This window comes from Colias philodice, chromosome 24 (genome assembly GCF_061535455.1).
Source record: "Colias philodice isolate Cphi_HAF_F1 chromosome 24, ilColPhil1 Martin Lab GWU primary, whole genome shotgun sequence".
Taxonomy (NCBI): domain Eukaryota; kingdom Metazoa; phylum Arthropoda; class Insecta; order Lepidoptera; family Pieridae; genus Colias; species Colias philodice.
The window spans coordinates 6368624-6381779 of record NC_143109.1 but is presented as its reverse complement, the minus strand read 5'-3'; the positions used below and the strand labels follow the sequence as shown (position 1 = coordinate 6381779).

Here is a 13156-nt window from a genome sequence, read left to right as displayed (position 1 = left end):
CACAAATGCGTTTATACTAAAATAGTGTTAGGACTGATGGAACAAAATGAATTAAGTCTTTATTCAAAAAGTATAACTACACATACGTCTTTGTGTTCGTGGGTACTTTTGACTCGAGACGAATAGTTCCTTTGCGATTGCCTAAAATGATGGATAAGGTAACTTATACCGTTAATCACACCCTACTTATACCGTTTGGGTCATTCGAAAAAATGGGTTAGGACGCAGCTAGAGATATGACCTTTTGATATGTTGTGTATTTTGACGAGCTGAATCCAATGGTGCAATAAAAACCAAAGGGAATAACTCGTCTTACTCCCTTATTCACTGGAGGCACAGAAATATTGTGCGATACTGGTGTGCGTATAACAGGGAAATAATACAACGAAAATTACCATTTATTACATGAACCACCTGTGTTCTGTAAGGAACTTGATAAGAATATAATTTGATCAATCATTTATTCACCATATCATAAATTCTATGGAGATATAATAATCTGCCTTGATTAGTTTAGGAGGCATTATGTAAGGGTGGTTTAGCTAACTCAAGAAGACAGGAATCAAAGTCAACATATGCAACAGAAAATCATTTATAGCAACATTTTAATATAATATTTCAAAAATAATAGTATAAAATACCAAAGAAACTATAGAAAGCATTGGTTTGTTATTATCCTTATTCATACTTGTTAAATTATAATAATCATTGTTTTCCGTATTCACACAAATATTCACGGAATACAAACGTTAATAAAATATTCCGTAAGGTTCAATCCAAATATTGATAGGGAACTAACAAACAAGACGAGCATCAATGCTGTTGACAAATCGGAAAGTATTTATAGTTAAACTTTGACAAATATAATATCCGGATGATCTCCCAATTTAGACTTCCCACTCGTTCGTACATTCAACTAACATAACTCATCCCTTCCGACAAATATTGGACACGTTATAAAATATCCCATCAAAGGAGTTGCCAACGGCAATAAATTTTAAAATTCAATAAAAATATCGCTTTGTAAGCGACCATCTGAGTCGGCCGACAGTGATCCGGCGTCCACGTATAACCCTTATTTTTATGACATTAAAGCGCTTTATACAATGGAAATTGAGATACAGTGTCGGTATTTCTGTGTCGTAAAGCATAAATATATTGCAGTTGAAATATTATTGCGGTGGTGTAGAGGATTTCTCTGGAGAAATCGTTGCTTATTTGCTTCCCTCGTAAAGAGCACAACGATAAGAAATTTACAGTCGTATTTTGCATTCATGAAGTAATAAAATTTACTAATGTTCGCTTTGAGAGCTAGAAGGAGGTTTTTATTGTTGCGGTTGCAATTTAACAGCTGGGAATATGGTCCTTGATTAATGATGCTGTTGTGTGTACGACGGATGATGCAAAGAACTTAAAAAATATCGTGTCAACGATATTGTTCCGTTTCACGTTAACATTTCAAAAAATTGGGAACAAAAACATGATGAAATTACTGCTAACAAAGTAAAGAGACATGAATAAAAATGAAATATCGCACGTGAAAACTATTCAAATAGAGACAAACTTTGTAAACGGCAATTTTCTGTTCAGCCAGTAGAATAGAACGGGGAAAATAAAATAAAGTCATACGTGGCGAGCGGACAAGCGCGGTCCAATAATTTTGTGCCGGCCCCGACATACGATAGGGCATTGTGAATGCATAAAGTTCTGATGTTGATTGCTCTTTCAAATGTATTGCTATAACAGTTTGGCACAGGCCGCGTTCATTTTATTGATTTGTTTTTAATGTCCAAGTTTGGTTTAGTAAAATCGGAGCGACGAATTTTTCATAGCGTCAATTTAGGAATACGGGTTTGCGCAGTAACTGACCATTGCATTAGAAAATGATGGAATATTGCTGCTTTAAATTTTTGGAAGAAGACGAGAGCATTTATTGATAAAGGAGTATTACAATACTACAAATTCTGTTTATAAGGGCGATAAAGGCGATAAATTATAATCCGTGCCTCCATACGGATTATATAATTTTAAATTATCAGTATAGATACTTATGTAATCGGGTATCCTTTTAATCCATCAGGCCCCAGAATCACAGACACAATAGAAAATCTATTGTGTCGCGGTCGGATCTGGCCTCACGGTGGTTGAGAGGTTAAGGGCGTCAATTACGTAGATGTTAATATTATTTCCGGAATTAGAGGACCATTGGGTATAACAAATGTAGCAGTCTATTTGCTGGAACTACAAACATATTAATCTGCATTCCAATCCAATAATGTATTGCCACTAATTCAAATTATTCAAAATTCTAATTACATTGATTTTAGAATGCAGTTACAAATATCGGTGTTGTTATTACAATATTATAGCGCTAATACATTCAATCCATTATCTGGGTGTGTAAATATTTAAATGGAAATAAATAAATCAACTCGTTTACCTCAAAGGGCGCCTCCCCATGGTGCTTGTTGTTCAGTATGAGGAAGGAGCAGAGCGGACCGCGGGCGCGTATCGTCGGCGTCACCTCCACCAGCGTCTCGTTCTCTCTGATCAGCCCGTGGTAACCCTCGTCAGGCTCCGCCAGCTCCAGGTATGGAATGTCTGTGAAAGAAGGAGATTTTGTTTAATTTTTCTGTTACAGGTGAAGCTAGGCTAACAATTTGGTCTTCGATTAATCATAAGTAGGACATTCAAAATTATGCAGGTCGTTACGAGTAATATCTTGATACGTAAATTGATTAACTGATATTGAAGCACCCGATACACGATGTCAAACATTTTATATACGAGGGAAAAGTTAACTAATGTAAGTATATGAAAAATAAAAAAAAATCATAATGCAGAATCAATAGCCATTGCATTATGATGAATCGATTAATTAAAGAGAAACCTTCCTACTTTAAAACTAGTCTCCAATATGCCTTTCCTAGCTCTTAAAGCGTTCGAAATCACGAATTTTTTTCTATTTATGCCTCAATTTCGCTGATTGAAATCTTTGAATCTCGGAAAATCCTCTTGACGTTTCGCCTCGAATCCTGCTTTTAAAACTTTTCACCTCTCACTTAAAACTTCATTCATTATCTAAATCTTATTGGGAGGCTGTATGCCTTTTGAATTATGTATGGCGACCGCATACGTGAAGGCACTCGCAATTTGGAGAGTGGCCAGAATGCCAGCGGTCTTTGGTAACACTATGAGAGTTCTAGATAAAATAAAGCGGAGTGCGGAAGGCAAATAGTTTGGTACCACTCCATGGACAGAGAAGTTTCATTAAAAGGCTTTTAAATGTACGTGGACAGTTTATCAACAAATTAAATAAGACCTTTATCTAAATTTTATGTAGTTTAAGCAATATTTTGAGCTAATCTAACACGAGCTAATGAAAAAAGAAGTACTATTGACTTTAAACAGAATATTTTAAAGTGAAAAAGTTGCGTTACGAAAACAGTCTTCTATTTTATGGATAAACATTTTCAATAGACTTTGTTATAACAAAGTCTTCTTTCATTTTATTGGAAAAATTTCTCACGTAAGATTCTGAAGTAAGAAAATGTATGTATCTACGTGACATTAACAGAGGAGATTCTAGGCAGCGTTAGTTGAAAATTTTTACTTTACTCTTTTATTTTATAAAATATCATAAAAGATAAAACCATTGTTCCTACTTAATTTCATTTTTTTGTACGCTTCACTAAACTTGTCATCGACAATTTCCCTGTAGATTTTCCTCTGGGAGCAGCGGATGCTTCTGATGAAACATTATATTTCGGTTGAATTGCTTTCATTTCTAAGTATAGGTATTTGAAAGTATTTAAGAGGATTTATATTCTAAGAAGAATGGAACGAGACAGGCTTCTTTTAATTGTATAATAAAGAATAAGGATCTATTGTGACAATATTGAAGAAAAGAAACATAACCACTCCGTAAACTTAAATCACTTATGACACTTCAAAACAAACACAATAACGCAAATCATTTCCACACAGTTCAACACCATACTTTCGTAATTCAATCTCTACGCGAATTACCATCCCTATCAAGCCTTCCGAACCACCATCGGAAACAGCACAAAAGGATGATATTACAATTCAAATCTCCACCTCGAATCCTGCTACGGCGAAACAGAAATTTGCAACGATTCAATCAATGCATCCACGCAAATCGGTAACTGAATACGTTTGAGCGGCTCTGTACCATCGCTTGCGTTGAACCCTGCTTCTAGTGCCCTATTGTTGAGTAATTATTGATTTCTAATTTAAATTTTAATCGCGGTGTAAGAGCTTATGAATTGTTCATTCTAGGTTGAAGTACTTTTTTGATAATACGACACGTTGTTCGAAGCGAAGACAACATTTTATAAGTATTCCACATACATTTGTAAATTCAACACGTATTTCCAAGCAAATACGATTTTATGTGCGTTTATTGTACATGATTCGATGTTTGCTCACGCATGTCTCCTTCAAACTGTTTCTTCCTTGTTTTTTTGAATTATACTTTCAAGACAGTAACTACTGGTTTCCTAATTATGATTTAAAATGAAACCTTATTACAAGCCAGTGCTTGTAATCTTACATTGTGCCACTAAAGTGGTCTATCGCTATGATTCATCTTAAAAAAAGCTCTGTTATTTCCAACAGCTCAATATAGTAGGGGAGCCCAAGAGGGGATTTTGGGATTTACTCGAGCGCGTCAGATTACTATAAGGGACGGTACCTTAGCTATTCATTAGTACCTCTAGTCAATATGAGCAGTTATGGTTGGTGGGTGCGCTCAGGGGCCCCGCTGGAAAATTTGAATAATCCATAATTCCCTAAGGTTGAGCTCGAATCGTCAGATTAGCGAAATGGGGACTTCTTATATTGTAATTAACCCCCCCATATATTAATCTGACGCGCTCGAATAATATTACTTTAATTTTTTACCCTTTCTTCATAGCGATTAAATCGCCACTTAAATCGTCAGATTAACGTATACTTTTTTTCAGTGACGTCCTGGAGCATGCAAAATATCAATATCTAACGCGCTTGAGTATTTCCAAGCCAATTTTTTTCTTTTTTAAATTAAAAAAAATCTAAAAACCCTTCCCCACCGCTAAAAGTGAAAACATTATAGGACCTTTTTTTCTCGCTATGGTCTAATCTACCAATTCTAATAGGTTCCCGTGACGCTCGAGTAAATCCACATTTAGCATCCTGGGCTCCCCTACTAATATAACCAAACAGAAACCTCAATAAATCACAGTTCCACATTTACCACTCTCAATTTAAGCGGCACAAAACATCACAATAGTAAAACTGACCCGAGAATCGAATCCGGATTTACTGGCAGATACTATCCCGGGTTTATATCCCGATTTGACGAATGTCCCGGGTTACGGGTGTCGTAAACCCCTTTGTATCGTGCATGTAACTAAGTAACTGGTAGCTGCCAGCCCTGTAATGTAAATTTACTTTCGCCGAGTGCTAAGAAAATAGCGGCCATTTTTCTAAAGACTTAAATTGGATAACGTTTTATGTTCCTTTCTTGTATATTTTAGAATAGCTGTAAGTGTAGGTTTATTCTGTAAAGAGTCTTGGAAAGGTTTATTTATGCAGGTTTATAGATTATTTGCGATATACAGATGTTTCATTTGTAAAAACCAGAAAATATATGTAAAATTTAAAAGATAACTTTGCCATTTAAACCACGGTGCATATCTATATATATAAACTCAAAGGTGACTGATATAGTGATCTATCAACGCACAGCCCAAATCACTGGACGTATCGGGCTGAAATTTGGCTTGCAGGTAGATGTTAGGTCGTAGGCATCCGCTAAGAAATGATTTCCCGAAATTTTTGCGGGAACAGGGAAAAACAGGGATGCACGTACAAAGTCGTGGGCGGAAGCTAGTAAACGATATTTTCTAACAGCATACTCGATCACACAAGCATTTAATAATTATTCAAAAGCGAAAGAAGTTTCCTATGCAAGATAAACTCAAAATCTTACTACCCATTTAAATATTCTTCTGACACCCAAAAAAAAAAACAAAACATTTTCTCCACGCTGACAGCCCTAAGCACTCTTTACGAGCGCGTTAAACAACTCGAAGGGCGCCAAAGGGAGAAAAAAAAACATCACCCATGTTTAAACGTGGTTTAAAGGCATTTTGGGCAGAGTTTTCGACAAGCATGGAAATTATTTTTCATTTAAGCATTTTTTTTTTGCTCTCACCTTCAGTGTATTTCTTTGTTTAAATATTTCCTACATGGTTCAACAAATTACATTTAATTATGTTTTAGTATTATTTAATCGATATATTTGTTTAATAATTGTTTTAACAAAATGTTTGTGAGTGATTATCACAACCTTTTTGATTGCTAACGTTGCTACGTAGGTACGTAGCGTTATCTTGATAGTTTAATAATCATCAAACATTGTAGTATCACAGATTATATTCTGCTTCATACGAAAAAGTATCAGGAACATCCCTCTATTTCCAATTTTTCATAGTTCTCACATTTTTACCAAGATTGGACGTACAATATGCGAAGTAAGGTGTCATTTTGCGTTTTACCTTTGTGTTGACGACGAAAGAAGAAGACAATAAACTTGTGCGTATATAGTTTAATATTTAAAATTACAAAGTGCGTTTGGTAGAATTAATTAATTTTAGTGAGGGAGTGTCCTGCTCAGCGGTTGCGTGGCGAGTCGATGTCGTAGAGGACAGTGGGGTCAATCCGCGGCCAATCGCACGGCGCGGCGACGTGACGACGCGATGACGCAGTCGCAACGCTCCGTTCTGCACGATTTTGTTGCGGCAACATGCTCCCGGCCTTGGAACGTGCTGTTCCAACGAACTGTCGACCACGAAGCGAAGAATCAGCTATCTGGTGAAGGAAGCGGACAAATTTTAGTGAACGCCCGACGCACGATGCCGTCTGCAGTACGAATGTCGGCCACTCGTGCTACTCCATCCTTCCCCGGATATGTCGCGTGGATGCGCCCCAAGCTCCACTTCAACGGCGGCAATCGGTCGTCCTTAATGAGAACGAGCGTGTTCTCCTTGAGCTCCCCCTTGTGCTGGTGCCATCTGGTTCGCGTTTGCATCTCGGAGACATACTCTTTGGACCAACGATTCCAAAAGTGCTGGCGTATTTGTTCCACCCTCTGGAACCTCGGGAGACGAAGCTCAGGCACGTCGTATAGCAGCTCAGCCGTTACAGGTGCAGTCAGCGGACGACCAACCAGGAAATGTGCAGGGCTAAGTGGAAGGAAATCATTGGGATCTGTGGAAAGATGGGTCAAAGGACGGGAGTTCAGGACAGCTTCAACCTGGGTCAATACTGTGCTAAACTCCTCGAACGTTAAATGTGCGTTACCTACTACACGTTTGAGATGGTGCTTGCAGCTTTTTACTCCAGCTTCCCACAATCCCCCGAAATGACTAGCGTAAAAAGGTATCATTTTAAAATTAATATTTTGCGAAGTTGCATATGCTTTAATTTCATCAGAACAGGTAGCTAAAAATTTTTTGAACTCATTCATGAGACCGACAAAATTCTTTCCATTGTCAGAAAAGATAGTCACGGGTGTACCTCGCCGCGATATAAAACGTTTCAAAGCTAATAGATATGATTCCGACGATAGATCGCTAACAAGTTCCAAGTGAACCGCGCGTGTAACAAAACATATAAATAAGCATATGCACGATTTTTGTAATTTAGCACCTCTGCCTTTACGATTCAACGTGAACACTGGGCCAGCGTAGTCGACACCACAACGTATAAACGGATAACCTGGGTCCAGACGCTCCTGCGGTAGATTCCCCATAATAGGCGCGACCGTAGTCGGTTGCAGTCGTGCGCAGCGCATGCACGAATGTACCACCTTCCTAGCGAGGTTTCTGCCGCCGACCGGCCACCACATCTCTCTGATCGTAAACAGTAGAAGCTGTGGCCCGGCGTGGAGTAAACGTTCATGCTCGAACCGAAAAAGCAAAAGTGAAAAATGATGATTAGCTGCGATTAAAATAGGAAATTTTTTATTAAAACTAAAATTTGGCGAATTTTGAATACGCCCACCTACACGAATTAAATTGTTATTTGCGTCAAAGAATACATTTAATTTAGAAATTTGATTGTAGCCTGATATATTCGTTATATTTTTATTATTTTTAAGCGCATAGTAAATATCGGGAAACGATTCCTGTTGACTCAACTTTGCTAACGTTAATTCAGCACGATTTAATTCCTCGACTGATAATAAACCTGTCCACTTATTAGTTTTATTTCGCGCGTTATTAATAAAACGTAATACATAAGCAGCTGCGCGTTTAAGTCTATTATATTGTGAAAATCGAGAAAAAATAATTAAATTATCGTTTAAATTATTACTTATGTGACAACAAATATTTGTAGATTTAATTTCCGGTAAATCTGTATTAATTAATTTGGAATGTTTTAAATCGGGCAATTCAAAATGTACATTATGTAAAAATAACGGACCCTCCCACCATAAAGATGAGGAGCTAAGCGCTTCTAGACTTTGCCCGCGTGAGACTAAATCGGCTGGATTATCCTTGCCTGCGACGTGACGCCATGGATGTTCCTTGGTCAGCTCGTGAATCTCTGCCGTCCTATTTTGAACATAAGGTTTTAATAAATTAATAGGCATACCTAACCAACCTAAAACGATAGTTGAATCTGTCCAAAATACAATTTTATTAAAGTTTGAACGCAGTGATCCAATAAGCTTATAATATAATCGTGCACCTAACAGCGCACCACACAACTCTAATCTAGGTATAGTTGTAGGTTTAGTCGGCGCGATCTTACCCTTCGAACATATCAAGCGCACTGTGACATCAGCTGTTGCATTGATCGTACGAGCGTATGCGCAAGCTCCGTACGTGACCTGTGAAGCATCGGTAAATATATGTAGTTCGGTTCGCACTGGATCAATGCACATAACGTGACGCGGTATTCGTAAACTGCTAAGAAAAGATAATCCATTTATAAACTTATCCCATATTTGCGAAATTTCGTTAGGAACCGATTCATCCCACGTCAATTTTAACAACCAACATCTTTGTAATAAATGCTTTGCGATAGTAATAAACGGACTCAATAATCCTAGCGGATCGTATATTTGTGAAGCACACGATAAAATAATACGTTTTGTCACTACTTCACTCTTTTGTATAATTTGCGTGAAATAATAAATATAATCATCGAGACTATTCCATCCGATACCTAAAGTTTTATTGTTACAAGTTTTATTCAGTAAACATAGATCGTGTGTTTGCGATTCATTAACGCTAGGCGTAATTAAATTTAAATTATGACTAAAAATCCATTTTCGTAATTTAATACATGCTGAATCTAAAAGACTACTAGTTTCTTTACAAATATTTTCTAATTCGGATATAGAATTCGATGAAACTATGAGATCGTCAACGTAAAAACAATTATTAATAGTATCGGCTACATACGGAATATTCGAGTGTTTGGCTAATTCCTTTAAACATCTACAACTTAGATACGGTGCGGATGCCGTTCCGTACGTCACGGTGTTGAGTCGGTACACCCTCAGCGGCTCTGAGGGATCATCCCGCCACAAGATCAGCTGCAGGTCACGCTGATCTTCAGCAATATTCAATTGCCTGTAAAATTTTTCAATGTCAGCGCATGCAACATACCTATTCTCGCGAAAACGTAATAAAATAGAAATCAAGTCACCTTGAATAGCAGGTCCAATCATTTGTATGTCGTTTAATGATACGCCGGAACTAGACTTCATACTCGCATCAAAAACTACGCGTAATTTAGTTGTGGTGGCGTGCTCCCTAAACACACCATGATGCGGTAGGAAATAGTGCGGATTCCCATACGTATTGACGAGACTCATATGACCTAAATTAATATACTCCTGTATAAAATCAGAATACATCTTTTTATAATTAGTATTTTGCTGAAGACGTTTCTCTAACGCGTAAAAACGACGTTCAGCTTGTGCGCGTGTATTACCTAATAACTCAGGTGATTGTTTCAACGGAATTGAAACACAGAAACGACCATCGGAAAGTCGACGTGTTGTGCGAATAAAATGTTCCTCACAAGCAATATTATCTTCGCTCGATAATTGCTGTAATTTATTGCTAGGCGCTGATAATTCTTCTAATTCCCAGAAATTCCTAACTAACTTATCGAGTGAATCATCTTCCGTGGATAATGTCGAATAATTACAATTAATATGTGATAATTTTTTATTACTAGTATACGGAAAAGATTTAATTGCACCTGACACTATCCAACCTAATTTGGTGTTTTGAAGGAAAGGACCACTTTTCAGGCGCATTTTTCCTTCGGTTATTAATTCCCAAAATAAATCAGCACCGATCAGTAAATCAATAGGTTGACTTTCGTAAAAATTGGGATCAGCTAACAATAAATTGTGAGGAATATTAAATTGATTTAAATTAACCGTGGTTGTAGGCAATTTTGATGTAATTTGGGGCAAAATCAAACATTGAAAACGGGCAGTGAAGCTCCCGTCGCGCGATTTTATTTCAATGTTACAAGATTGCGAACATTGCGTAATAGAATTACCTACACCGTGAATATGTTGAGTGGACTGTAATATTCGTATATTTAATTTATTTGCAAACGATTGCGTTATAAAGGATCGCTCGCTTCCGCTATCTAGAACTGCGCGTGCGCAATAATACTCACCCGATTCATTATATACTTCAACTATCGCCGTAGACAATATGACAATCTGTTGCGAAGAATTGTCATCCTTTGTATGCATAACGGTTTGTGCGTGATTAATACATTGAAGTTGCATGTGTGCGTTATCTACTGAAACCACTGAAACGGGATGCGTATTAGTAAGCGAGGGGTGCTCGTACGTAGTTAACGTCACTGTATTTTGTTTAATTGGTGATAATTTAATTGCATCACAAAGTAAACTATTGTGCCTTTGTTCACACTTTCTACACGGACCAAAAAGACAAGTACCAACTAAATGACCTGGACGCATACAATTAATGCATAAGTCTTTATCCTTTATGAAATTAAACCTATGTTGCGGAGATAAGTCGAGAAACTTCTGGCATGAATACAGCTGATGCTTTTCGTTACATAGCAAACATGACTTGTAATGGCTGCGCGACTTATTGGATTGCGATTTAGATTGTTTGTTATCCGAAACTATGTTGCAATGAATTTTGGATGATGAATTTTTATTTTGGTAAGTAGAAAATTTATTTGAGTTATTTGAAATACTAGGTTTATTGTGATTTACGGATAGTGTAGTTAATAAATCGGCTTTTTCTTTAATGAATTCTAATAAATCGTTTAGTTTAATAATTTTGTCCTTATGTAATTTATAAAATGTGTTTTTATATTGTTCCCACTCGCGTTCAGTGGTAGGATCTAACTTTGAAACTACGATATAAATAATCAAAGTGTCCCAGTATTCCGTGGGTTCTCCTAAGATTTTAAGAATACGTAAATTTTTTAAAACTGTATCAATTAAATTGTGTAATTGAATAGCCGATTCTCTTGAGACGTTTTGAAGTGAAAATATTGCCTTAATGTGACTTTGCACTATCAAACGCGTGTTATTAAAACGGTGTAATAAAAGCTCCCATGCAACCATATAATTTTCGGATGAAAATTCAACGTTTTCTATAACGATTTTGGCATCGCCTTTTAAACTCGCCTTTAAATAATGGAATTTTTGAACCGGTGGTATTGTTTTCGAATTATGAATTAAGGATGAAAACGTATCGCGAAATTCTACCCAGTGTTCATGTGAACCGTCAAAGCTAGGTACAGAAATAGTCGGTAATTTTACTGAATCGTTATTAAAATTGTTACAGGTCGTATGGTCGTGCGCTAAGGAACAGTCAATGGATTTATTAGATCTATCCTCGGAATTATCTGGGTTTACCATGCAGTCCAGCATCGCCAGGACAACATAATATTCCCTCTCAAACTCTACGCGTGATTCTATGAGTTTATCCGTTTCTGACTCCGGGACAAGATCTTCGATTTTACTTTGTACTTGGTTGAAATCGTTCATTAAACTTTGTGCACCTGGTATACGTAATTTTAGTTCTGCCCTTTGATGTGTATCAAGATCCACGTTTTCAAAAGACGAAACATATTTCTTAAAATTCGTTAATCTACATTTGATTAATCCCCTTTTTTTTCTCAAATCCTTAAGCTCCTTTTGCTCAGAAAGAGACATAATGACTGAAGTAAAAAGCTACAAGTACTTACGTGCCACGTGAAGCAGATTCTTCGGTTGCGTAAAAGCACGTGAGGAGGCAAGCAACACCAAAAACTCTGGAATATACAAAGCACAGTATCACTCAGATGAAGCCTTACAGGGTTGGATAAATTAGCTGGCCGTCTTACCAAACTGCACTGTAATTTTGCGACTTCCTTGCCGATTGCGTCTCCAAAATCCAGGATGTGATCCGGTGTCGAAGGTCCAGAAAATGTTGACGACGAAAGAAGAAGACAATAAACTTGTGCGTATATAGTTTAATATTTAAAATTACAAAGTGCGTTTGGTAGAATTAATTAATTTTAGTGAGGGAGTGTCCTGCTCAGCGGTTGCGTGGCGAGTCGATGTCGTAGAGGACAGTGGGGTCAATCCGCGGCCAATCGCACGGCGCGGCGACGTGACGACGCGATGACGCAGTCGCAACGCTCCGTTCTGCACGATTTTGTTGCGGCAACACTTTGCTTGCTTGCCTTTATACTTTAAAAAACCGTTGCAGCTTGATACAATGAGCTGGCTTCAAAGCAAAATAAGCCTTAATTAATATGAAAAATTTTCTTGTCTTATTCGTAACTAAATGTCGTTATAAACGAGTTTTCTTTTACCATCGTCCTAACAATAACTTCAATACGGCGAAAAATTCCCCAATTTTTAATCAGCACAATGACAAGCAAAACCGCGGGAAAATCTAAAAGCAAGCGATTACTCAGCGCAACCTCGCACAATTGAGATTTACGCGCGCGTAATAAATTCCCGTTACGCGCCGTAACACGCACGCGTAATTTAATATAGCGGGCCACAATGGGTAATTATAATTGCGTTCGCATCACTTTTGTTAAAAAACATTGCCTACACATACTAATTTCGTTTTTC

The 13156-nt window shown here is 37.3% G+C and overlaps 1 protein-coding gene across 1 annotated transcript in view; it reads right to left on the bottom strand.

Annotated features, from left to right (window-relative positions):
- Positions 1 to 13156, bottom strand: part of Cals (calsyntenin 1) — a 210058-nt gene that overhangs the window by 29489 nt on the left and 167413 nt on the right. The window contains exon 2 of the mRNA XM_089710348.1: positions 2441 to 2601. Coding sequence (XP_089566474.1) covers positions 2441 to 2601 — 161 coding nt within the window. The remainder of the gene's footprint in view (positions 1 to 2440; positions 2602 to 13156) is intronic.